This window comes from Corvus cornix, chromosome 4 (assembly GCF_000738735.6).
Source record: "Corvus cornix cornix isolate S_Up_H32 chromosome 4, ASM73873v5, whole genome shotgun sequence".
In the NCBI taxonomy this organism is placed as follows: Eukaryota; Metazoa; Chordata; class Aves; order Passeriformes; family Corvidae; genus Corvus; species Corvus cornix.
The window spans coordinates 67,745,871-67,772,699 of NC_046334.1; the positions used below are offsets into that span (position 1 = coordinate 67,745,871).

Consider the following 26,829-nt stretch of genomic DNA (forward strand, 5'->3'; position numbering starts at 1 on the left):
AGGCCCCTGGCTGAGGTGTCCGCGGCGCTGCCTGCGCGGAGCGCTACGAGGCCCCTGTGTGTCTGTGGCGCTGCCTGCGCGGAAGTGCGGCGGCCCGAGGCGACGGTGCCGCGCGGGAGCGGGGCCGGGGCCGCCCGAGGGCCGGGCTGGCGGGGGGCCCGGGCGGCGCGGGGGGCCCGGGCGCGGGGCAGCAGGAGGAGCAGGAGCAGGAGGAGGAGGAGGAGGAGCGCGGCCCGGGCGCGATGGACCAGTGCGTGACGGTGGAGCGGGAGCTGGAGAAGGTGCTGCAGAAGTTCTCGGGATACGGGCAGCTCTGCGAGCGCAGCCTGGAGGAGCTGATCCAGTACGCGGGAGGGCTGCGCAGGGAGATCCTGCAGACCGAGAGTACGTGGAGACCCCCCCGCGCCCCCCTCTGCCGAGGGGACGCTGCCCCGCTCCTCCTCCCGGGGAGGGGAAGCCCAAAATTTGGGGTGATGTGGGCTGGACACCCCCCAAAACTTTGGCCTTTGTGGGCTGGGAACCCCCCTAAGGAGAGTCCTTGCTCCAGGGACCCCCCCCCCCCCCCCCCCCCCCCCAGCTTGAGGGTTCTGTGCTGAGGGTTGAGCCGGGGGTCTTCCCCCTCGGCCCCCGGAGCTTTGGGGTCGTTGTTGACAGGGAAGATTCAAAAGGTGGGAGCAGGGGAGGTTTAGATTGGATATCAGAAAAAGGTTTTTCGCCCAGAGAGTGGTTGGGCACTGTAAAGGCTCCTCAGGGAAGTGGTCACAGCACCAAGGCTGGCAGAGTTCAAGAAGTGTTTGGACAATGCTCTCAGGCACAGGGTGGGATTGTTGGGGTTGTCCTGTACAGGGCCAGGAGCCGGACTCGATGGTTCTGGTGGGACCCTTCCAACTCAGCATATTCCATGAATCTGTGATCGCTCTCGGCCCTGGCGGGCCTCTCCTGCCTCGTGTGTGCTGCTGGAGAGGTTTGTTTGTTCCTGGTCAGCAGGTCTGGCGTGACCCTGGTCAGTGTGTTCATAACCCTTTATGTTGGGGTTACAAAGGGGTTGGTCACCCCAGGGGAAAGACAGTGGAAATATGGCAGAGCTGACCTGTTTGCTTTCCCTGCTCCATTCTCTGCCCCCATTTCTTTTCTTTTTTTTGTCTGTCTTTTTCTGTGTCCCTTTGCGTTCCTTTGCTGTGGCTGGGTTTGGCGGTGATCGGGGTAAAGCCGCGCTTAGCAGGAGGTAAACAAGCCTTGTCTCTGTGCCACAGCTGATGCTGGGCAGTTGCGAGGGCTGTAAACACGGGGCATTTAAACCTTGCGAAATCCCGGAGATGGAGGTAGTGCCGTGTTTATTGATGGAGTGGGAGGGAACGGAGAGGCAGCTGAAGTGATTTACCCAAGGCCATGCAGGAAGCGAGTGATGGCTCAGGGATTAAAAATAGGAACTTGCAGGCTCCTGAGACCAAACTTGAGAGCAACTGTGCTGCTGCTCTGCATTTGTTTTTGTTTGGGTCGGGGAAAAATGTGTTTCCCGTGGTCCTGTGTAAATACAGGTGCAAAGCTCACTCAGTAATGTGGATAATTCCAGGAACACAAGCACGAGTGTGCTGGAGCTGCTCTGTGTGTACCCAGCAGTTTCTGTGGAGAGCAGACAGTGAATTCCAATTGTGAGGTGTTTATTTGGGATGAAATAAGGCTTGGTCTTTTTGACATTGTTCTGAACTGTGTTTCAGTAACTGTTATTTGTGCTGTTTAAAACAGTCTGGGCTTGGGCATTGAGGGCAGTCACTAAAATATGTGTCTTCACAAACTGAGGTGCTGACCTTGCCTGGAGAGCTGTGTGTGTGACCCTCACGCTTGTGTTGGTCTTTGTTGGGCTGTAAAGGTTTGACTGTGAGATTCCTGTTGAAGATCCAGAGCTTTTACTCTCTTTGTAATAAATGTAGAAGGTTCCAGTGTGTGATTCCTTCAGGGTCCTCTTTGGGTTTTCCATCCAGGCTTGGGTCAGCAGTTTTTGGCACTCTCCAGTGGAGGCTTTGGACATACTTTCAGTGCTTACCAAGTGATGCTGTCCCAGAGAGCACATCCTAAATTGAGCTTTCTTTGAGTAAATGCTTTAGAATGAAGCCAATACATTGTTAGTGCACTCTGACTCCTCAGTTTTGGCATCTGAGGGTGAGCTGGCTTCATAGGGGCCAAATTTTTTACTATTTTCTCTTTTCTTTAACATGTTATTTATAACTTTCTAAAAAGAACAGGTATTTTCAGCTTTTATACACTATCTTCAGGATTTTTGAAATGTATGGGATTGAAAGCAGCCAGACATCTTAATATGGAACCCTAATTCAGGGATATGAACTGCAGAAATAGGCTCCTGAATGTAATGAAGGAAAAAAAAGAAAGAGAAATGAAGGCCCTCAGTGCTGAAGAAGAGGTTAATACTGTAGGACAAGATCTGAGAGCAATGATGTATGAAAAGACCTTAAATAGGCAGTGGATATAAAAAGGAAGTGGGTGGAGAAAAAGAAACTATTAGAAACTGCTTTAACCTCTAAACTGGTTTTCTTTTCCTCCCCTCACAGTTTCTAAAACTTAAGCTGCTTTCATGTTAAAGCCTAAGGACAGACCAGCCCTATGCTCAGGCCTGTGAATGGGAAGACAAAGTTTGTTTTTCTTCTCTATTCCCTTAATATATCTGTCCTTCTGGAGTAGCCAAGGATTGCATATTCTTCAGTGGTATAAGTGTGTCTGGCTGAGTAAACTTGGCACTGGACTCTGCTCTGTGCTCAGTGCTTGTGGGCCGATATATTTAAATCTTTTTTAATTGTGACTGTGCACACACAGAGAAGCTGTGGGGCTGTGGTATCCTGTGAACCCTGAATTACCAGCAGGGATGGCTGCAGGCTTTCTCCTGCTTGATTTAGTGCAAGTAGCTCATAGTTTGATTGGAGCTGAAGGAGAGGGGTGCAGAGGAGAAACCTTTTACAGCTCTGATGCCTTTTCCTCTGTAGACATTTTCATTGCTTTGCTGGAGTTGGGGTTTTGCTACAGTGTCATGGGTCAGTAATTCACTTATTTGCTTGGGGTAAAAGCAGGCACCCATGTGGATTTTTTGGGTTTTATCTTAATGGCTTTCAGAAAGTGCATTTTAGCCTCTCTTTGTTGGGGAATGAGTATATCCGTTTTGCTCGTTGCATAATCTCTGGCTGGTCATTTTGCCATAGCAAAGTTCACGAGACAGTTGAAGATCCTTCATGTTATTTTAAACGTTTGTCAAAAAAATTAAGTAGAAACTAAGAAATAATGATTATTCTTGAAATAGTTTTGGGAGATGAACTTTTTTGAATAGCTGAGTGGAATTTTTGATTTTAATTTGGGATGCACAGAATCACTGCAGTGACTGTTTCAGTCCTATTACTCCTCAGTCATCCACTAGAAAAAAAATACAGAGCCCCATTAGCCTTTTGCCCAGGAGATGATCCTTGGCTTCATGGGACTGGAGGGAGAAAAAAGCAGGGTAAAGCTTATTTTCTTTCTTAAAACCTCTGGCTGTTAGAAAGATGCTGTTGAAGCTTCCTCAGCTGGGGCTTGTGGGGCTGGACAGCAGCAGTTTGCGGGTCAGAGGGAGGTGGCTCAGTGTCTAACAGTGTCAGCAGCAGCCTTCAGAGGGTGCATGAAGGAAGGTGCCCAGAAAAAGTGGCTGTGAAATTATTATCTACTCCCTATGATTGCAGTTTTTTCTGGATTTCCTTTGCTCTCTCCAGAAGCTGTGCTCTTAACATGCTGCTGAAACCAAAGATGTTTTAAAATATGAAATGAAAAAGGAACAAACTTAAAAAGCGAACACGTTTTCTATAAAATCCTTCTTCTACAGAGATATTTTGGTGGTTTTGTTTTTTTCACATGAAGGTTTTGGGTCTGGAATATTAGGGAGACATTTCTGAGCTGCTCTCCCACTTAAAGTAGCCTTCCCATGCAGTGGAAGGCTGCCAAGTCTGTGTCCCTAAAGGAAAAATTCTTCATGTAGAATGAACTTTGAGAAAGGAGAGACCTTCAGAGGTAAGACTGGAAAGGAGATTTTTCTTGTATTTTTAAATCAAAAGCAGGAAGAAAGGACCAGAATAAAGCTCAAAAAAAAAAAATTTTTTTTCCTGACTCAAGCTTCTGAGTGATGTTTGAATCAAGGCACAAAGGGTATTAGCTGTGAAGTGCTGTGATGTGGTCAGGGGCCTGTAAGCCTGTCCTGTTTATTATTTTGTTCACAGAATAGGTCATACAGCACTGAACCTGTTGGACATCAGCTAAGAAATGTCACAGTTTCTAGAGAATAAATCTCATAACAAGGTCCACAGGTCCTCCACAGACTGCTTCTTATCTATTGAGGGGAATTGGAGACAGTTCAGAGCTACTGCCACAAGTCAGGAAGCAAAAGTTTCATGCAGCTCAAACACAGAGTCCAATAGCAGTGGGTGGCTTGTGGGGGCAAGAATTAATTGGGCCATCATTAATCCACATTTTGCTTGCACCCTTATTTTGCTGGCACCTTGTTGAACAGGATGTTCCCACGTACCTTTGGGTAAAACTGATCCTGTAGTAGCTTCAGTATCCTTCTGTTACATCCTGAGAGATTTGTGAACTGTTTCTTGAGATGTTTATTCATCTGCTGTGACTGAGCCACATGAGAACTTTACATTAATTTTTTAAAGTGTTGCACTTGTTCAATGTTACTGTGCACCCAGCTGGATTCCTAATTCCACAGGAGAGTTCTCACACAGGTGAATTCCTGTACATCTGCCTCCAGTTAAGCTGATCTTGCTTTGCAAATACTCTCTAGATTGCATTTCTTTCTTTTAATACCACTTTTTATCTTTTTATATTGTTGCATATTAAGAGATTTAATATTGCCATTTGTTTGTAACAAAGTTGGTAATTTTCCTCTCTTTTGTCTAGATCAAGATGGGGACTTGTCGGGGACGATTTCACTTGTTATGACCCAGTGTTGTAAAAGAATAAAAGACACAGTCCAAAAACTGGCCTCGGATCATAAAGATATTCACAGCAGTGTATCCCGAGTTGGAAAAGCCATTGATAAGGTATTTATTTTGTGGTTTGACTGCATTATCACATTACAGCACACGTGTGGTGTGTGCTCTGCTTTCCAAAATTGGAATTTTTGCTACAATTAGTCTTAACTAAATCTTCTGCCAGCTACAGAAGCAAAGGCGAGCCAGTGGGCTGCACAGTATTTGCTTTCAGAAGTCACTGCAGAAACTCAGCCTAGTCCTTCTGGGACAGCTCAAATCTCCTAATTTCTTACAGAACATACCCTATAGATGCTACAGGACTTAGAAATATTTTGTGTGTTATCAATTTAGCAAAATGTTTGCTTCGATGTCTGCCTCAGTAAGAAACACTGTGGGGTTTTTATATGTATTTCTGGTTAATTGTCCGTAGCAGGTAACTCAGAAGTGCCATTTTGCAGTGTAAGTGGCTGCCCCATCCCTGGAAGTGTTCAAGGCCAGTCTGGATGGGATTTTGAGCAGTCTGGTCCAATGGAAAGTCCCTGCCCATAGCAGGGGGTTGGAACAAGATATCTTTAAGGTCCAATCTAAAACATTCAGTGGTTCTGTAAGACCAGAGAATTTTTTAAGAAAGGCATTTTGTACCTATTTCAGGGATGTTACTGGTTTTGGGGGTTAATTTTGTGACAGTATTCTTAATGTGAAGAGAGTGGATTCAGCATCTCAGTCTATGTGCTGTAATAAATCATAAGGTAGGGCAGCTTATCTTTGGTGCTTTACATATGAGATATGAATTCCAGTTCAACTATAACTGGGCAGGAATATTTTTGTAACTATTTTTAGGTAAATATTAGCAATTCTTTGATATGATACTGAAGTGGTTCTACATGTATACTTTCAGGGCATGCTTTTCTCCATCTCTGTTCTTATATAAAAATAGTTCTGTATGCAGGGAGTCTGGTACTTGCTTTTATGGACATTTTGTGATAGCTTCACCTCCGAACATGACTCTGACAGGGTCTGAACATTCGGTTTGAGGTGCACCTTATTATCTTATTAAGGAAGATAATGTTCACCGAGACAAAGACATTTGCAGCATTACACAGCACTGATTTATCCTTTGGGAACCTCATTTAAACTTTGCTAGTAATGATAATCTGCTAAAGCATAATGTAATAATAATGTGATGAAGAAACAAAGTACATAATGCTGCATTGTTGGGCAGAACGTCCATGAAACTTACATTTTTTGTTTATATCTGACTGACCATCATGGAGAGTTCAACCTTTGTACTAATAGCTTTAATCCATGTCACTGTTATCCAAAGCTTAAGGATGCATCTGTCTCAAATCCTTGCTGCTGTATCTAAACCAATTAACTAGAGTAAAATTCCATCCTTATTACCAGCTTGAAGCCTGAAATAAATCTATGTAATCTTGTCCTAAGTTTTTAAACTTTCCAATTCTGCTTTAGCAAGTGGACTTTTACAAATACACTTTCAGGTTTAGCCATACTTTCTCCATTTAAATCCTCTGACGTGGAACAGCCCCAGGTATGGAGAGGGTGTAAGTGTTCAGTAGAAATTGGTAATGTTATTTCTTATAAGCCAAAGAAAACACTTGCAAGCTTAGTGAAGCTTAGGCTTGAGTCTAATCTCCAAATTGCTGTTTCAGTTGTCATGGGAATAGTTTTTCCAGTATTCTGTCCTGCTGTTTTAAGTTTATGTACCTTTTTTATTTGAAAAAAAATTGATGTAAATAAAAGCATTTTAAAAATTTCAAATATGTGGCTTGGTAAAATAGTAGAAAGGATCCCATTAATATGCTCTGTTCCTGTTGAGTGTCAGGCTGTTTCAGTGAGGTCTTCAAAAATGAGCTCAACTGGCTGTGTGCAGTGTGCTTGCTCCTCTGGATTTTCAATGTCAGTTATTGTCTGTGGTGCTTGCATTAAAAAATTAAAAATTGGGAACTGCACAAATACCCAGTTCTGCTTGTAACAAAGGATGTGTAGTTCCATGAAGTTCAGAGCACAAGTTAGGATTGTCTCCTTAAATATGTGCTTGGTAGAACATTTTTTTTTTTTTTTAATGCCAATAGTTTGAATTTTATTAGTTTTCCCCAAATGTAGTACCTTAAGGGGACTACTTTAAAATATACACCAAAGTCTTGGCCTGTTCGTCAGATGAATATGTGTAGTGTTTAAATCCAGGTGGAATTCAGCATTTCCCTGAACAGTAACATTTGAAGCAAGTCTTCCATATGTACTTAATGCAATTTCCCTGTGCTGCTGGAAAATATGCTTACAACCTGCTAGCAAAGTCTTTGTTGGCACCCAGTTCCCAAACTGGAATTGCCCTCCCCTGTCCCTTCACCATAATATACTTAAGCTTAAACTAGTAGAAGTAATTAAGTGTAATTGATGTAGTGAATTGATTCTCAACACATCTTGGTCAAAATACTGCTGCTTCCAAAATAAAACAGTCAATAGAATTTAAGGAAGCACAGCCCTTGCCTTGATTCATGGGACTGGAGTTTTGTTTCTGTCCCATGTAAGTCCTCACTTTACAGACAGATGAACATCTCCAAAACACTGCTTATGGTCTTACTAACTGTGCATGCTCAGGCACACGTAAATGGCCTGGTTTGAGATTGGGAAACACACTAATACTGGTACCAATTTCATGTGACACAGCCAAATGGTAGCTGTTGTTGCATGTAGAATCAATAGACTTCCTATTTAGCAAGCTTGGATTGTGAAAGAACTTGCTGTATTATGTGCTCGTGGCAGTTTCAGGTAAATTTCTTTTTTTCACGTATTGAGGCAGGGTTATACCTACATAAAAAGTTTAGTCTGGTCAGTTTTTAAGTTACTGTAGTAATTGCTTGCAAACTTGGATGGGCCCTAGACTTGTCTGCCTGCAGAGTCCACTCTGAGAACAGAAACCCTTAGAGCAAAATGAAGTTCAAATTTGGCGTCAAGTACATTAAAGTCTGAAAAGCCAGAGCATTGTGTGTTGCTTGGAAAGTTTATCTAATAAACTAAACCTTTTGTCGTGGTAGTTCTATGTGGATTGCATGCTTCTGATCCATGAAAGGCTACCCTTTCTTCCAAAGAGCATTTTTCTCCTTTGAAAGGAAGTGTTTGCATCCAGTTTTTTCTGTATTGTACTAGCAGTTGCTCTGCTTCCAGAACTCATCATGTCGCCGTTGTTCAGCAAGACCCAGCATCGTCCCTGTCAATCAATCACTCTTCTAGAATGGTTTGAATTCATCTCAAAGTATGTTTGATGGGCTGGTAAATGTTTTCCCTCTAGCAGCAATCTGTCTGAGTAATGGTTAAATGCGTTCATTTAGGAAAGTAAGCAGAGTAAAGGGTAGTTCCTTCCATTTTCCCCTTGAATTTTGTATCTGTTATAAGGCCAACATTATAATCCAGTCTTTGTTTTGGGAAAGCAAACTTTTGCCTAAGTTAGTGTTTGTTTCATGTAAAGACTTCTATATGAAATACTAAAAACCTTTACTGAACATAATTTAATTGTGTTGCTTTGAAAAATGGGGCTATATAAATACAGAGTCCTTGCAAGTTGAGCTTTATCTTACATGTAAACAGATTGAACAGAGAAGGTAAACAAATGTTTTATTTGTATTTTGGGTAAGAATTCAGAAGGGAGGAACACACAAAATAATGTCAACTGAGTAACTGAGGAACAGAACTGTCCTTAATCATCGTCCTTCTTTGTATCCTGTTATGAATAACATGGAGAGTTGTATGTTGGTTAAAAAGGTCCATCCTGTGTTTGTGAACATCTTGAAGTCATCACATTCTAGCAATTATTGGTAATGTGCTGTACATTGTATCATTGGTGTATTTAGCACATAATACTCTGCATTTTGGCCGTAGGCTTGCTAGTTAAGCTTTTAAAAAAGATGCATTTCTCAGGAATACTAACTGACACTTGTGTTATTTTGTGGTTTTTGGGTTTTAAGCTTTCTGGAGTTTTTAACTTCCAGAAGTTCTTTTAACTTTTGAAATCTTATCTAACCCCACATGCTGTCAGTTAGCATACTGTTAGCATTTACAAAACAAAACTGAGGGTTGCAGTCACCAGCAGATTCTGTACGCGTGACAGTTGTGAAATATATAAGCCAAAGGCAAGTGATAATTTGTTCTGACATGTGGCAGTCACTCACTGTAATCTGTGCAGTCAGTTTCTGAAACTTTTTGGGACCCAGAGGAGGCAGAGCTGTAGAATCCCACATATAATACAGACCTCAGAATCGTTTAAAAGAAACTAAAAAAAAAATATTGAAATGAGAACATGGTCAAGACTGGGTTGGTCAGAGAACGACCGAGGTCCTCAGATTGTATGATGGAACTTGATAACTTCTTTTATGTGACTTGAAAAGATCTAATTGTGAGGTTTTGTAAAGATTTACAAGGTTTGCTGTTTCTGAAGAAAATGAGCATTTTGTGAGAGCACGGAGCTGATTAGTTACACCACCTCTGCCCCCAAGCACTAAGAATGATGTGATGGTGTTTGAGGCATAGGTGCAGCTTTAATGGTTGGTAGCTGCCCAGAAGGATAGTTTCTGCTTAGGGGGTTGTATCATTGCTGGTACTTGGAATTGCATGAAGAATAACTTGAAGTCGATTATTTTTAGATTACTGACGATCTCCACCCTGGAGCTGGGTAATAAAAGCAAGCTTGTGCATTCTGAATCTTGTCTCTCATAGTTGTGAGACAGCTTTAGTGCTTTGTTGGTGAGTTTGTGTTACCTGCTGCTGGTGGTTGGACACCGAGACCAGACTCAGCAAATGGTGGTGAACTTTTAAGGATTCAAATGGTGGCACAAATAAGAACAGTATTATTTAGTCTTCAGGATGCTTAAGTTTTTCAAGATACAGCTTAGAGATGAACAGCATGACAAGGAGCTTACAGGTTAAGACACCCAAGTAAAAATGTTGTTAAATGTGAGATATGAATCAATGGCAATAATTCAAATGCTCACCTTGCTCCACCATCTCAGAAAGATGGAAGAGACAGTTTGGTAGAGTAAGGTTAATGTTTTACTGGAAGTTTGCTGGGAGCCCTGAAGGGAGAAGTGACTTTGGAGCTGTGTGTGCAGGGATGCCCCTTTCTCATGATGACACAGAGGAGCATCAAAGGGGTGCTGGTGAAGGAAATTAGTAAGTGGTGAGTAACAGGAAGGTGCAGTGTGAAGCTGAGCTGTGCATGGGAAGATAGCTGGTACCAGTTGGGTGTTATCTACCCTGCCTGCTGTGACAGAAGCCTGTGTTTGTGTGAGGTTGGTGTTCCCATGTTGTGCAGGGCTGTGGATCCTCACATAGCCACAGCTGAAGCACTGCTATTTTCACTGAAATTCTGATTTCTGAAGGTCCTTGAAAGAGAGCCGTGGTCATCAGATCAGGCAGCAAGCAATGCACTGACTTCTAGACTCTTTATTTTGCAAGAGGTTTGTTTTAAGCAGTGGATTTTTATTAAAATTAACCTGCTTGCCCTGATCATAAAACATGTTAGCAGTTAAAAATCCTACTTTATATCTTGGATTAGAATAAATGTTGCTCTCCTGCTGCCAAGAGGCAAAGTGCCAAGCGGTGCCAAGTGTTACCAAGGAGTCAGCGCGACAGTATCTTTAGTTATTCCTGGAATATGTCCGTAGGCCACTGGCCTAAAAATACATGGCACTGGGATCATCTGGGTTGGATCTAAAAAAGACCTCTTGGATCTTCAAAGCTCATCCTGTTGTTGGGATGTTGAGGTGTTCAGAGATTTCAGTTTCACTGTTTGGATGTGGGGAGAAGTGACTTTTGCTTTTTCAGTCTACCACCCAGCTATGTAAAAAATCATTGGGTTAAAGCTTTTGCTTGTAGTTTGGTGTGCTGTAGTGACAGAGATGCATTGATAATGGTGCTTTGATTCTAGTGTGATTTTACTTTCTATTCTCTGTTTTCAGTTTTCACATGTGGAAAAAGCCTTTTCTGCAGATGCTTCCTTTAGAAATACATCATGGGCTGGAAACCCCTTTATTAGTTAACTAGATTTCTAACTTTCTAGCTAGACTTGTAATTTTTTGGCGTAATTCCTTGTAGTGAATAATGTTCACTACAGACCTGAAATGAGCAAGCTAAAAGATTTCTTCTTCCTACACAGGAGGTAAGGAAGGAAGCTGACATATATTTATTTCCCTTTGGAGATAATTGAGGGCCAACTGAGTCATAGGCACAAGGCATCAGGGTGGAGACTCAGGTGTCCTGCTTAATTAAAGAAAAATGATGTGGGATGATTTGTGCCAGCATATTAACTGTTAATTTGTGTGTTTCAGAATTTTGACTCGGACATCAGCAGTGTGGGGATAGATGGGTGCTGGCAGGCTGACAGCCAGAGAATCCTCAATGAGGTGATGGTGGAGCACTTCTTCCGGCAGGGAATGCTGGATGTAGCTGAGGAACTTTGTCAGGTAATGATAAGTGTGGATGTTGAAGGTTATCCACTGTGTTAGCTTTGTGTTTAGCTTCCTTATTTGAATGTTTCAGGTGAATATTTAAACTGTCAGAAAACCCATTGTTTTTCATGCTTTAACTAAAAAGCGCCTTTTTTTTTTTTTTTTTTTTTTTTCTTTTCAGGAATCTGGTCTATCAATAGATCAAAGTCAAAAAGAACCATTTGTGGAGTTAAATCGAATATTGGAAGCATTAAAAGTTAGAGTTTTGAGACCTGCACTAGAGTGAGTCTACTCTTTTTTCCTCATCACTTTTTTTAAAGAATGCTTTTAGCAGTTCTTCAGTTTTTCACTTTCAATACTCACTTTAGTATATTCTGATGTGTCCCTGCTTGTCCTTTGAGAGGGGTAGTTACTGAGGGGACCTTTCCTTTTCCATCCCCTCTGTGTCACTCCCCATGGGAAGTGCTTAACTGAGGGTCTCTTTCTTAGATTAAGGATTCACTTAATCATTTGTGGTGCTGATTTAAGGTAGAAACATCATGTGGAAGAAAAGTTGTCTGCCAGTGATGGTGCTTGGCCTTTTATTGAATCATTAGTGAACCTTTTAAAAGGTCCCATTGTGAAGGATACCAGCACTTATTAAAGACATTGGGTACCATGAAGGCTTTGGGGTGAGCAGAACCTGACTTGGGGTCAAAGTTCTTGCTTGTCCTGCAGTCACCCTCCCTTTCCAGACAAGGGACCAGAGGGTGGGAAGAGCCTGTAGCTGACAGTGACACTTGTTAGTGGGATTCCTCCTGAACAAAACAATAAGAATCCCCCTGAAACCCCCTCATCCTGTTTTTTTTAAACTCTTCTAAGATTGGTCTCAAAAGTAAGAAAAAAAAAATCAAAACACAAGAAACAACCAACCAAACAAAACAACCTAACCAACTTTAAAGTGACCTTTCAAAAATACAAACAGTGAAACCAAAACAAATTTAAAATTTGTTTTTCATTCCAGAGCATAAATCATATACTTGAGATAGAATTTTTTGCATAGTTCACTTAAGTACATTTTCATATTAACAACATTTTCTTCTCCCTTTAACATGAAGCAACATGGGTGTGTCAATTGAGCACTTAACTGGCATCTAAACTAAGTGCGGGGACACTCTGATATTCAAACCCTGGTGTTCATCGACTAAATCCTGGGTAATGCCTCTGGGTCATGCAAAGTTTGACCTAAATAGTTGGTCTTTGAATCTAGTTATACAGGTGGAAAGCTGGGGTGGTTTATTGCTGTTGAATTGGCTAATTGAAGGGAAGCAGCACTGGTATTACAACTGAAACAAGATTTACTGTCAGCTACACCACATATCTCGTGTAGTTCAAATAATAACAGAGCTGTTGTAAAGGATAATCCCTGAGGAGCAGTAACTTGCTGTTATGTCTGTTCTCTTGAAATCTCTAAATTTGTTTTAGCTCCAGTTTGGAGTGCTTTAGGCCTTACTTGTTGCTACTGAGTTGTATCTTGTAGTTTCTGCAATTTATTTAATATTTTTCAAACAAAGGACAAGGCATGGTTGTCCCTCAAAGGAATTTTTATTTTCCAGCTGAATGGGCAGACAATAGGGTGTATTGTCAGCACAGTTTGTGTGTTGGTCTTCTCCCTCCCCATCTTATTTCTGTGTATAATGTTTATTCTGTTTAAACTGGACAGTGCAAAAGCTGTCTGCCTCTCTTGGCTGCTGCTGGGCACACAGGGGCCTTATTTATAGTGGTGCTGCTGATGTAAAAACCATGGCTCTTGGGGAGGATGATCAACATGTGACAAAATGTCACAGTTTAACCTCTCTGGTTTAGGAGGTAACCCATGCCTTAACTGCCCACAGAACTGCTGATGCTTGTGAAGGTATTTACCTTTTTATTTCCTAGCACACATGACTGTTCAGGAGGAGGGATAGAAACCACTCCTGTGTGAATGGCCTCCCTATGACAGACAGAGAGAGTGGCACTGTGCTCCTTGGGCTAAAATTGGCATCAGTAAATAAAGCTTCAGGGGTGCATCAAGCAGTCCCAGATGGGCCCATTGCAGGGTCAGGCTGCTGACAGTGGTGTTGAAGCAAAGTGTCACACAAGGCTGGTTAATTACAGTCTCCTGAACCAGAAAATGGAGTGTAGCAGGTTTTATCCATGCAAAGTTGTGAAAGGTTGAGATTAAAAGGTAACCAGTCTCTCTGGCTCTGCCAGCACTCTGTGCTTGTGCTCAGCTTAACTCAGTGCTGGAAACCAAACAAACACAGGTAGCTCCTGGTCACTGCCACGGGAAGGTAGTTGTCAGATTAATGACTTTACAAAAAGGCTTTCAAAGCCCTGCTGAGATGATAGAAATTAGTATTTGTGTTTCAAAGACCCTAACTGTTTTTGTTGTCCAGGTTTTCTTTCTCGTACAAATTTCAACGCTTAAAAATACGACCTTTCAGATTCAATAGAATGCAACTGGCCATAACTTTTTTGTTTTCCCTTGTGGGGTGTGCTTTTGTAGACGCCTAGTGTGGCGCTGCACTCTAAGATGTGTAATCTCTGTATGCCTGCAAGATCCCATTAATTTCCAGTGACTTTTCTCACTCGGATTTGGTGATGGGAAAAGGAAATTCATAGTTATTTTTCTGGGTGTATTCTGGCCCTTCAGAGCCCAGGTTGGGTCTCCATGTGAGGTCCTGGTGGAAATGACTTGGAAGTTCAAAGCTTTGGCTGTAATTTGGGAAAGAGGTGCTTTCTTTTCTGCCTTTAAACACCAGGGTGCACAGGTCCTGGTATTTGCTGGGTCCTTGGAGTATGGTCTAAATTTAATCTTTACTAGGGTTTGTTAAACTAATTTTAGCATCTAAATCCCATGTGGGAGCTGAAGAGAGTTCTGTGTACTTTTGGTTTGCAAAGTATAGTGTAAACTTTAAAAAAATTCAGATGGATTTGAGTCTCAGAAGTGAAAACACTCAGAGTGTCATTTTGAGAGGAGGTAGAAAGACAGGTGATGTGATTGCTAATAATTTTGGACATTCATAGAGAATATGTGGGTTGAATGTTTTAAACCTCCCTTGCTGGTTTTTTTGTTTTTCTGTTGGAAACAGGAACAGCACGTCCCAGACCGAGCACCTCAGGCCTTGCCTCTGTGGTTGCTTTCTTTTGATACAAATCTGTGCTGCCACTCAAATAACTAAAAATGGAAAGCCTGCCTAAAAGCTAATTTGGAAAAATAGACTCGACCTCAGCAAGATGAAGTACTCTGTCATGTGGGTGCAAATATTGGCAGGGAGAGGATGGAGGCCCTTTTGATGCAGTAGAGATTAATATCTCATTGAGGGCACTGTGGGACTAGTCTTAGTGTTTATTTATAATAGCTTTTTGTCCTTCATCTACTTATTAGTCTATGGTTTTCATAAAAAACTGCAGAGCCTAAACTTCAGGCTCTTGTTTTTGTAGCTGGGATTGAACTTTATTGCCACTATATCCTGTTTAAACTGTGCACACTGATCATAAAAATACAATTTAAAAAATCCCCAATCTTATGAAACCACCCCAAAACCCACCCACCACCCATGGTTAGTGAGTGTGCTCCTCCCTCCTGGTGGAGATCCTGGGGCTGCTCAACTGAAACTGCCTGAAACTGGGGACAGTAGGGCTTGTTCTTAGTTCAAAGGCTCCATTTGTCACTGTTTCTGACTGAAAGGTTACTGTGTCTTTACAAAGCCTTGACAGTGAAGTCAGACTCCTGATACTTCCACCACAACAAATTGAAAGTGGATACTTGCTCATTAATGCTACATCCTAATGCAGAAGGCTGACTTGCTTTGAAAGCCTTCCCAATACTGTAAGAATACTAAATTTTCTCATTTTAGTATTGATTGAAAAGAAGCCTCACATACCCTGGTTTTTTTAAGGAACAGAGGCTTCCTCACTTCCTTGTAAAAAGTGAAAATAGTAGAACTAATTACCACTAATGAGAAACAGATGTACTGGAGACCATTGAAACTTGACTTTCTTAAGAGAAAGATTGGATTGATTTAGGCCTGTCTAATTTGAATTAAAGAAAAAAAAAGCCAGCACCAGAAAAACCTTCCAAAAAACCAAGAAAGGGATGGATAAATTCTAAATAATAAAAAACTTGTATAAAATGCTTTGAAAATTTTAGTTCCTGTTATTCTATGTATGTTTAAGAATTCTTTCATTTTATTTAGTAGCCAAACATGAGTGTTGTCGTGGTGAATGAGAGACAGAACGTGAAAAATATTTTTATTGTCCAAGTTGAAAATAGCACGGAAAGCAAAGTTTAAGCAGGGTAAAGTATGATATTAAAACTGATTTTCTTTCCCCCACTGTGGGATCTTGATAATGTCGGTCTTTGAGATCCTGTAAATGCAGTTCCCCTCTCCAGGGCAACAGATGCACACACACAAACATAGTGGCTTGGACAACATGTTTAGTGAATGAGGATGTTGGAAAATGTTCTTGGTCAAACTTCTCGACATGCAGCTGAAGAACTGTCAGTAATTGTTAAGATTCAGAGTGCTATTAATTGAAATACAATAGACTTGAGCTATTTATGCCTTATATTGTGCCTAATTTAGTCTTGTCTTTCAGCCAGTGAATGTTGAATTTTGCAGTGCTTAACCTCTACAGCAGCACCAGAATTAACATCGTCCACATTTTGTGCACCCTGTGTAGCTCCATTACTTGTAAAGGGCCTTGTCATTTTCTGTGCTCTGTAGAGGCTCTCAGAAGTTCAGGGAACAGTCACACTTTCCTTGAAATAGATGGTAGATAATAGATAATTGCAATGATTTCATGTGGTGTGGGCTGACACTTAATTACTCTCGTGTCATGTCCCATTGTACCTCCTCGCTTCTTCCAGGTGGGCGGTATCCAACAGAGAGATGCTCATGGCACAGAACAGTTCATTGGAATTTAAACTGCACAGATTATATTTCATTAGTTTATTGATGGGTGGAACAGCAAATCAAAGAGAAGCACTTCAGTATGCGAAAAACTTCCAGCCGTTCGCCCTAAATCATCAGAAAGGTAAATTTTTGGTCACATTAAGGGGATTTAAAGCACTGGGATATGGCACCTTGTAGTAAGATATAAATCATGTTCCAAATATGTTTTACTCCATTATTTTCAGCTTGTTAAAGGCTTCTTCTTTTTGTATTTAACATGTATAACCCAAATCCTTACGTTTTGAGTTATCTTCTTTTTTTCTTCAAGAGGGCACAAAAATAATGCCTGAATGCACATTTGCGTAAATTTAAGGTTTTTGACTCTTCAAATAAAATGTAGATTACATCCAGAATAGGCCTGCTGCCAGAGTAAAGTGCTAAAAATGCAGAGGAATGTTCTTGGAATAGTCATCTGCTATTTTCTGCTGCATGGGGTAATACAAAGAGAAATTAAACTTTTGGAAAATGGAGAACATGTGAGTTAAATGAACCATCTCAAGCTGAATCCATGAAAGCCTATTTTTTAGGGTACTGTGTGTGTCAGAAGGCTTACAAAAAAAGTAAACCTGCTAGAAGCAAATTCCCAGGCAGCACACCCTGGCAACTCCCCAGTCAGTCCTTAGTGGAGCGGAGCTCTCCTGGCAGTGGTGGCTGTAATTGTGCTTTGTAGAGGTGAGGCTGTGTGCTGTTGATCCGGTGTATCTGCCTGTTTTCCATGTGAAAGCTGGAGCCACAAGCTTTTGTTTGTTGCACAAACTCTGCTGTTCCTGGTCCCTCCCAGATATCCAGGTTCTGATGGGCAGCCTGGTGTACCTGCGGCAAGGCATCGAGAACTCCCCGTACGTTCACCTCTTGGATGCAAACCAGTGGGCTGACATCTGTGACATCTTCACAAGGGATGCCTGTGCTCTCCTGGGCCTCTCAGTTGAATCCCCTCTCAGTGTTAGGTATGCTGCTTTTCTCTTGCTTTTGGGACCAGGTACTTTGTGGTTTGGTTCCTATTTCTTGTTAAGGACAAAAGAAGTGGCTCTTAAGTAGTCTCATCTAGCTTACATTAAATACAGGGTATCTGCAAAGATTAATAACCAAAGGTTCCTGTGTGCTGGGCTTCACCCTGCACCACTGCAGCTCAAGAGGAAGCATTCCTGGGTGAAATTTATCTTCCATAGTTCAGACATAAGTGTGAAAGATGAGGATGGCAATCAGCCAGTTATTCCCACAGCAAATGTGTGACAACTGTCCCTGCTGTTTAACTGAAAAATAACCCCAAAAACGTGGCCATGATTACATCAGCGTTTGATAATTTTGGTTTTTAATCCACACATTACTGGTCTTCTTAGAAGAATGTTTAAGAGTTATGTTGTGGTTTCAGCTGCTAAAATTTCTAAATTGTCTGCTGGACCTCATTTGCAAAGAAGAAAGAGGCACTTTTAAGCTCAGTAGCTAATCTGACAAAATGCAAATCTGTAGGAGGCTTGGAAATATGAAGAAAACCCAACCTAATCTCTTTGGAGCTTCTCTGAAGATAAAACAGATCAGCTGCTATTTAGCCTTTGCATGTCAATTCCCCCAATACACTCCCCTGATGTTCTCATTTTCATTTCAGATGTTAAAGTGAAAATAATTTATATGTATCTTTCTAGGCTGGATTTGGTGCTTAACAACAGAAGCTTCACTGCTTCCTCTTTTTGTTTGTTTGGGTTTTTTGTTTTGTTTTTTTTTTTTTTTTCCCTGTTTCCAGTCACTGTTGTTAGACTTCTGTGCTTGGTTTAGAGCTCACCTTCTGCTTTTCCTGTTTGTACCTGTCACAAAATACAACAGAAACAACAAAAAGGGAGCACTTCAGACTAATTGTTTTTCTACAATAAACTTTCAAGTTTCAGTTTGAGAGTTTTAGATGTATCTAGAGCTTAAATCTCTGGTTTTTACTTTCATCTTCCTCTGGTTTCATTCAAGTTAGCAGCAGTCCTTTAGATTTTCATTGCTCATGCACTGGTGCTGCAATGCAGTTTTCAGTGCAAATGGCCAAGAGATTTTCGGTGAAGTGGAAAATCCCTGTTACTGATGTTTGGAGTGGTTGGACATTTGCTCTGCTCCTGGTGTGGAACTGATTGTGCTGAAATGTATTTACTATATAGGTTGTATTGATGCTCTTATCATAAACAAGACTGTTCTAAATTGGTGTGACCTTGGAGTGCTGCAGATCCTTTAGGAACTAAACAAGCTTGAAGTGAAATCCCTGCTTTGCTTACTAGAACATTAGTAGTGGGCACTTTTTTAATGCTGATTGGCTTCTCCAGTATTTATCTAATCCTGTACAGGCCTCATGGTCTGACTTAGTGTGGAGACAGTGGAAAAACTCTTGTGTTATGGAGGTTGTGGTTCAGGGTCTTGAAGGACTGCAGGAATTTGAATTTACTATTTACTTGAGTTTTTATACTCTGAAAGGACTCTTCAGAGATGTTTTCACACAAATACTATTTGTCTAAACTTTTCACAGGGTTAACACAAGTTACACTCAGGGCTGAAATAACAAAAAAGCAAAGTGTAAGGGTTAAAATGGCCAGTTGGAGATGAGATATATAATTTATTTATACATATATGTATATATATTTTAGCTTAGGCAAGAGATCCACAGGTTTCAGGCAGAGGAAGGGCATGACTTATGTAGACAATAAAACTTGCACAAAGAGTAAAATAATCTGCCAAACAAACAGAGCAGGCTGATACCAAGGTCAAATCCTGTTTCTGTTGCTGGTGATTTGCAGTACTGTCATTAGATTTAAACTCATCAAATCATCTGTTAACTTGTGGAAACTGTGTCATACTTTCTTTTGTAACACACTGAAGTATTTCGAAATAATGTGCTAAATTCTGGTAGTGGGTAAATCCCAGAGGAGGCTGAACTGTTTGTTGGGACTTTGGGCAGTTTTATACTGCTGTTCTTATCACAAGCCCTGGTTTCCTTCCTTCCCTTACCTACCTGTTTTTTCTACGTTTCTTTTCATGGTTTAAGGTAAAAGTGGAAAGACATGTTTCTTTACATGGTAATTATGTGTGATTAAAGGATTATGGGTTGTGTGTATGCGTGGGTTACATGGAAACTCTTAGGCTGCACGTACTCTACCATAGCTGAGAGCAACCAAACTAACGTGATGTCTTCTTCCTGTACAGCTCAAAATCAAATCAAAGTAGGTGGTAGAAGAAATCAATTAATTATAAGACTCAGAGGAGTGATTAACTGTTGTTTTCTGTCCAGAATGTAGTACCTGAGGGCCCCAGCCTAAAATACAGGATAACTGCCCCAAAACTCTTGCTGGTCTGTACTTCTAAGCTCCCTCCAAGTAGAACAAAATGTGAATGAAAAAATACAAAACCCGTGTGTCCCAGTTAACCTTTAAAGTAGAAATGTGAAAAATGGTCTCCTAACATGCACCTTGTAGTAATGTGTCCTTTTTCTGCAGTTTTTCGGCAGGTTGTGTAGCATTACCAGCTCTAATTAATATCAAGGCAGTTATTGAGCAAAGGCAGTGCACAGGGGTTTGGAACCAGAAGGACGAACTCCCGGTGAGTTGATGCTGAGCTGTCCCAGGGCAGGTTTCTAACAGCAAAATGCTGTTCTCAGGTTTCTTTTGTGCTGCATGTTATGGGATGTTTTATGTGGCCACCACCTCCAGCAGCTCTGGGGCTTGTGGCTCTCTGCTGCCCAGGGCCCTGGGGCTCACAGATACCCCCACACACCCAGACACTGACCCAACTGGCCACACAGTCTGCCACAGACACAGCACTGCCCTCAACAGCTCCCACACAGGACTTGCACAAAACACAAGTACAGTCAGCCCAGATCCCTTCCTTCTCCTTGGCTGGAAATGATTGACATTCACCAGTAAAAGCACAAACTCCAGATTCACAGGTAAACACCTGCCCATAGGTCCTCAATCACAGCATGGCCCTTCTAGCCCCTTTTACACCCTTTTCCAGCTGTTCCTTCCCAGTCCCCTTCCCCTGCACTTTTCTCTTACAGTTTGTATACTTCTACTGGCCCCCTCTCCTCAGAGACCCTCAGGTTTAGATTCCTATCTGTTGCAAAGTCCGGGTTTGGTTGCAGTTTCTTGATGACCTCTCAGTGTAGCCGTGAAGGTTGTTTCTTGTTTTTGTCTCCATTCTTTTTGTCTGTCAGGTTTGTACCTCTCAGTTTTGTTTGCTGCTCCCCCTTTCACTTGTTATCCCCTTTTGCATTGCAGAGGTCTTTGATAAATGACCTTAAAGAAAATGATGCTCTCACCTTCCACTTACCCAGAGATGTTTCTGTATAACTGGAAAGAAAATAGATCCCACAGAGAAACATTCACTTCCCCTAGCTAGGCTTGAGCTCAGTCCAGAGCTTGCATTGCACTGGCTCTTTATCAGGCAGACAGGAGATGAAAGAATTAGTGCTGCATCTGGGGACATGGGAATTGGGATCCAGTGCATTATGCTTCCAGCACATCTCATTTATATCAGTTGAAATGAAGTTCAGTTGTTATGAAACCCCCATTTCCCTTTATAGCTCTTACCGAGCGAGTGCAGCTCTCCAGTGACCTGCTCCTGATTTGGAAAGGAAACTTATTTAGTGCAAACTGGGCATGAACTGAGTTAGCCTCTTCGACTGCAGCTGGAAGAGATGCATTTATAGAGTACAGATGAGTGCTGAGTTTTCTCCCAGCTGTGTTTTCTGTAATGCTGAGAGTGTAACCTCCAAGCGTGGCAGATTTCTGCTGTGCTGTCCAGCCAGGAATGAATAGCTAGGGAGCATTTGGAAAAAGATTGGTGTCCCATGCAAATAAGTTAATAACACACGTGTGTCTCCTTGCATTTTCTAAACTGAAGGGTCTCTAGTGTGTTCTGCTAAGGCAGCATGGGGGTGGGAAACTTTACTTTCATGGTGCAAAGACAGATTAAGTAGCATGAAAAGGTCACATTGTCAGGTTTTGTTGAAGGTTAAGCTTTTGGAACAGAGGACTGGTCAGAGCCAGGTGCTTTAGGTACACAAGCTGTAATTTTTGCAGTTCTCTGTTAATTACTGAAGCCACAGCCTTGTTCTTCTCTGCTACATGTCCCTTTCTGAAATAATTTTGTCCTTACGGCAAGAGTTGTGCTGCGCAAGTATCTTCTATGTTGGCACTGAAAATTAGTGATTCTGATACACTTTATTATTCACATGACATGAAGGTGTTGGCAGAGCCTTTCAAGAAGCTGTAGGACATGAACAGAGTCAATCCAAGGGTTTTTTCTCTTTTTAAATTTCCCCCTAAAATGAAATCTATAAGCTACATTTTATTTCCTGGCCAGTAATTTCCAGAAAGTCTTGTTGGGTCACCAGCTCAGTTTTCCTGTCAGGGCATAGATCTGCAACAAAATTTGGACTTGTTCCGTGGCAGAATATGCTGTTTTGTTGTTACTCCCCATCCCCAACATAAATCACCATTTTAAGATCACAATTAAGTATTTTTGGGTGGGAAATTGTCAGGCATCCACACATTGGATTTTGTTGCTTTTACAGCTGAATTGTGAAATCTGTTACGTAAGGGCCATGACCTAAAGGGATAATTATCTGGAAATGTAATTTCCCAAGATAAATTTTTATGTTAATTTCTTTCACAGATTGAAGTGGACCTCGGTAAAAAGTGCTGGTATCATTCAATATTTGCCTGTCCCATTCTTCGTCAGCAAACAACAGATAATAATCCACCTATGAAATTAGTCTGTGGTCATATTATATCAAGAGATGCTTTGAATAAAATGTTTAATGGCAGCAAGTAAGTACCATTCTTTTATTTCAAGCAACATATACACAAGGTCTAATCTTAAAACTAGAATGCTGTGTTTTGGGAAAACTGAGTCCATAATTATGTTATTGGTGGAAGCGTGTTAATCTTGGAGAATGGCTTAAAAGCTGGAAAAGCTGGGCTGAGGCACTGGAGAAAAGCATAAATAAACACTCTGATGTTGTTGAAAGTGAGCTTGCGTGAAGGAATGCAGTGAGCAGAGTAATTTTTCACGTTGTAACCACCATTGTGTTGTCTTAAATTCAAACTGGAAGGCTTTACACGCAGCTTTTCCTTAGGAACAAGGTTAGTAATGCTTGAAAAATCTCTTAAAAAAATAAAATCAAACCTCTGGGGGAAATATGGCTTAGTAATTGAGGAAGGAGGGGGATTATAACTGGAAATACTCCTCCTTAGACATCCGTGGGGTGCTTCAGGCTTTTGGGAAGCAGGAAACGGGAGAAAGAAAGCTATACAGATTTTCTTGAGGAAGAACAGTGGTTATTTGGATTGAATATATACAGCTTCTGTGGAGGCTGTCAGCTTAATTTAGAGCTGTAAGTCATTCTGGGAAATCCAGTGTGAAAGTAAGTGAGGCTATGAATGAAAATATTAAGTGATGTTTGCATTCTGTGCCCTGTTAGAAAAGCCTTAAGGGATGCCTTTGTGGGTGACTTTGGGTGACTTTAGCCATTTTAAGCAGTAAGGTTGCTGCTACATTGTTCCTGTCCCTGATCACTCAGTCCTGATGCTTTCATTGACCAGCTTTAGTGACAGCACAGCTCTGATGGTATTAACTTGGGGTGGGGGGAGAAGGTAAAGTACCCAAATGTATGAGATGGGGGGCAAAATGGATCAATGCTTCAAAAAAACCCTATTTGTTTAAAAAGAAAAAATATTGTAAGCAGGTATGATTGTATCAGTGGAGACCTCAACAGGGAGATCCTTCAGTTATAGCCTGCCAGAGCTGATCTAAGTGGGTTGGAAAACGACAGCATTTTGGGAACCAGACAGTAAAATGAACTGGATATTGAGGAAGTCACAGTGGAAAGCTACCAGCTGATTTAAAATAACTGCAAGGCCAGGCTGGATGGGACTTCAGGCAACCTGGTTTAGTGGAAAGTGTCCCTGCCCATGGCAGCAGGGTTGGAACGAGATGGTCCTTAAGGTCCCTTCCAACCCAAACCATTCTGTGATTCTAAAATGCAACAAGTGAATACAGAAGTAGAAATTACAACTACAAAGAAATTGCTCTTTATGATTAATAATTCAGGGGCTTGTGGGTGAAAGATGAAAAAGATTATAACTAGAAGGAAAAGCATGGTAAGTCCTCTCTCAGCTAAAGGTGACTTTCAGTGGAGCTGAGTAAAGTGTTGTGGCTTAAAGAGTGCAGTTTGAGGGGGAAAACTCAATACCTTTAATGCTCTGTTGTCACACATTGCCCCAATTCTAACACGTTGTCTTTGTCCCCAGATTAAAATGCCCCTATTGTCCAATGGAACAGAGCCCTGGAGATGCCAAACAGATATTTTTCTGAAGAAAAGTTTCATTATGCAGTTTGTAAGTGACACTCTGGATTTCAGGTGCATTTCAGGAGAATTAAAACACACTTGTTCCCTTTTATGCAGCAGACTGAGGACTCCTATGTTTGTATAAGATAATGCTACAGAAACTTTGCCAACATTTAGTATATACATACCAAGTGGAAATGCTACAGAAATATTACCATAGGGCTTTACTATACTCTCCATATCAGGTCTCCATACCTGATCAAGTTACTACACCAGCAGTTGTCATTCAATGCAGGTTTTTGTACTTAATTATATGGTGACTTTTTACTTTTTAGAAGCAGAAATTGATCACCCCCATTTGTTTAATATTCTTCCTGCTATTATTCTATCATTTTACTGATAACTGTCATCTTAGAGAATGTTTGTGGACAAAGTTTTATTTCCTGTAATGTGTACATAATTAAAGGTCAATACTTCAGAAAAAAAAAATTTGATAAATTGAATAGTCGTTATAAAACTAATTTGTATTTTTTTTGCTGAAAATGCTGTGATATATTCTGAGTTTTTCTTTCAAACATTTTTTCAACTTTTACATAGAATTCAAAGTAAATGTGCATATATATAAAGTATATAAAATATATAGCCCCAAGGGGCTACCTGTTAAAATCCATCACTAATTTATAAGGGTGATGTGTGGCTAAATTACTACTGGGGCAGAGAGGGAGTAGGAAATCCTGTTCCTCTGGTTTCACGATTGAGAAGTGTTTGTGTAAGAGAACATTCAATAAATTCTGAAGTGGAAATGCTTTTAGTCGATGACATTTGCTCTCTGGCCTTTGTAGTCATGTTCTTTGAACTTTGTATTCAGGATTAGGCTATAAACGTCATGTTGCTGTATAGTTTAATAGTCATTATAGTGTGCTATTTATAAACAGTTATCAAAACCAAATAAATTGTAGAAGTATTCATTGTTAAATGGGGGGAAAAGCATGTTCTGATGCAATCTACTGATCATGACTCTGCACTTGGCAGAACTGGGCCCTACATCATATATTAGGAGATAGCAAGTTTTCTGTAGCTTGAGAACACTTTGCTTCTAGCCTTGTTTTTGTAGTAGAATATTACTGCCATTGCCACTTTTTCTGCTAAATTTGTCATATTGTTGACTAGGTAAATTTGTACTCATAAAGGAGATGTAGATCACGGCAGTTAAATCTTTTTTAGTGTGCATATATTTGTATTTATTGCACTGTCCTATAGTAGGGCAAAGCAGCCATAAGGCATGCAAAGCTACATGTAAAATTATATTTCTGTATTGTGTAGTTAAAAAACAGCAACCAACCAACCCCGAGCTTGTCTGGTTGAACACTGACACACTGGTTGAATGCACTAGCACAATGCACTACAGAGAAGACCGTCTTTGGGAAATCTACACCTTTTGAATTTGTCTGTCACCTGACTGGAGAGACTGAGTCGGACTCTTATGGGATCAGTGACAATGGACAAACCTACAGAGGCATTATAAAATGAGGAGCGAGTCAAGGCACACAAATTTTAAACTTCAGATGTGTTTTGATACATGTGAAAAAATACTGGTGTGTGATTTTCTGCAAAACCTCATTGTATTCACACTGAGTTCCAAACAGCCGCGTTACCAAGTGGTAAAATCAACAATAAACGGGTGAGGATATTATTTTCCATGTAGGTTTCCTAGTCTTGCTGAAATTGCTTTTAATATTTTCTTTTGACTGGAACTGCTTAATGCTTTGGATCTATATGAAATGGCATAGGAAGTAATTAAAAACCCAGCAAACCCAACCAGTAATAACAAACCCCCTCACAACCAGCCTGAAGTATGAGTGCTGCTGCATCTTTCTCTCTTACGCTGATGGTATTTTGGCACTGGCGTGAACACCAGTAAATGTTGATAGCTTAGAGTCCAAGAATAGAACAGTTGTTAAACGGAAATAAGGTACAAATTCGCCTTAGGTATTAAATACCACTTCACTAGTGCATGTTATAGATCCATAGCTAATTCAAAAACTCAGCTGTTTTCACCAGATCATTGCCATTCTTTTCCTATCTGCCTCTATGTTGACTCAAAAGTCCTTGCCTGCAGTTGTGCAGCTCCACCAACAGATGATGCTCACGGTTCAGTGTTGAGAGCCTGTGTGCTCACCCTAACTGGAGGCTGTGCTGGGCATTTGGGAAGCAGTTCTGCAGTTTGGTTGGCACATTTTGCCCTGTGATGTGGGTTCTCTCCTGCCTGATACACTTCTGGTAACTGGAGAAAGTACTTGCAGGGGAAAAGTGAATAAAACCCTGTGGTTTTCGTACTTAAAATATTGTTGGCACCTGATGTGCATTGTCCCTAACAGGGGGTGGGAGTATCCACAGTAAAAAAAGTGTTGGATGTTGAAGCTACAGTGGTATCTGAGATCTGTCTCCATTACACTTTTGGACCGGGTTGTGAAGCCTTTAACTAGTCCCTAAACTAGCCCTGTGTGCCCCAAGAGTTTTTTAGTGCTGCAGGATGGGAGTAAAGACATTCAGCATGTTTGTATCTGTATCCAGATCACTGTGTCACTCCTTGGACTGTACAGGACTTGATATAAGCATGGTCAAAAAATTCTTGGCTGATGCTTCTCCTCTTTGCAAACTGTGTCAGAACAGCAGCTCTGTGGCAGCAAGTGCACTGGTTAGTGGTGTGGATGGGCATCAAGCCAAGAATTTTTTGACCATGCTTATATCAAGTTTAACTTCTGGGTGCTCCAAAAGGAATGGATGTTTATAAACTTGGTTTTTTTTGTAGCAGCAGCTTATTTGTAGTGTTAGTTCAATGTCTATTAATAGACTCGAGTTTTAATTTTTGTAAATGCCTTAAATAGGAAATGTATTGTGATGTGTTCTTGTGGGGTTTTGAGTCTGACTTGTGTTATATAGCATTATCAAAACTTAAAAAGAGTAGAAAGTGAATTAGTACATAGCCTTTTTAAGCTTCAAAGGTTTTGTTCCTTTTTGGCTGTCATTAACACAAAGTTCATGTCCTCACCTCCTGTTAG

General features: G+C 41.1%; 1 protein-coding gene across 1 annotated transcript; it reads left to right on the forward strand.

Annotated features, from left to right (window-relative positions):
- Positions 1 to 116: 116 nt before the first annotated feature.
- On the forward strand, positions 117 to 25,467 carry RMND5A (required for meiotic nuclear division 5 homolog A). Its single transcript, XM_039550608.1, has 9 exons — positions 117 to 384; positions 4,936 to 5,078; positions 11,351 to 11,485; positions 11,652 to 11,752; positions 16,365 to 16,531; positions 17,231 to 17,396; positions 19,914 to 20,016; positions 22,093 to 22,247; positions 23,730 to 25,467. The coding sequence occupies exons 1-9, from the start codon at positions 243 to 245 to the stop codon at positions 23,791 to 23,793; spliced, it is 1,176 nt and encodes a 391-aa protein (XP_039406542.1). The 5' UTR covers positions 117 to 242; the 3' UTR covers positions 23,794 to 25,467.
- Positions 25,468 to 26,829: the final 1,362 nt, after the last annotated feature.

What these genes read in the sequence shown, in the direction of transcription:
- RMND5A (XM_039550608.1), top strand. Translation starts at nt 243, where the DNA reads ATGGACCAGTGCGTGACGGTGGAGCGGGAGCTGGAGAAGGTGCTGCAG. An exon ending in GAATCCCCTCTCAGTGTTAG is followed by an intron (nt 17,397 to 19,913) that starts GTATGCTGCTTT and finishes CTTTTTCTGCAG; the next exon opens with TTTTTCGGCAGGTTGTGTAG. An exon ending in ACCAGAAGGACGAACTCCCG is followed by an intron (nt 20,017 to 22,092) that starts GTGAGTTGATGC and finishes TTTCTTTCACAG; the next exon opens with ATTGAAGTGGACCTCGGTAA.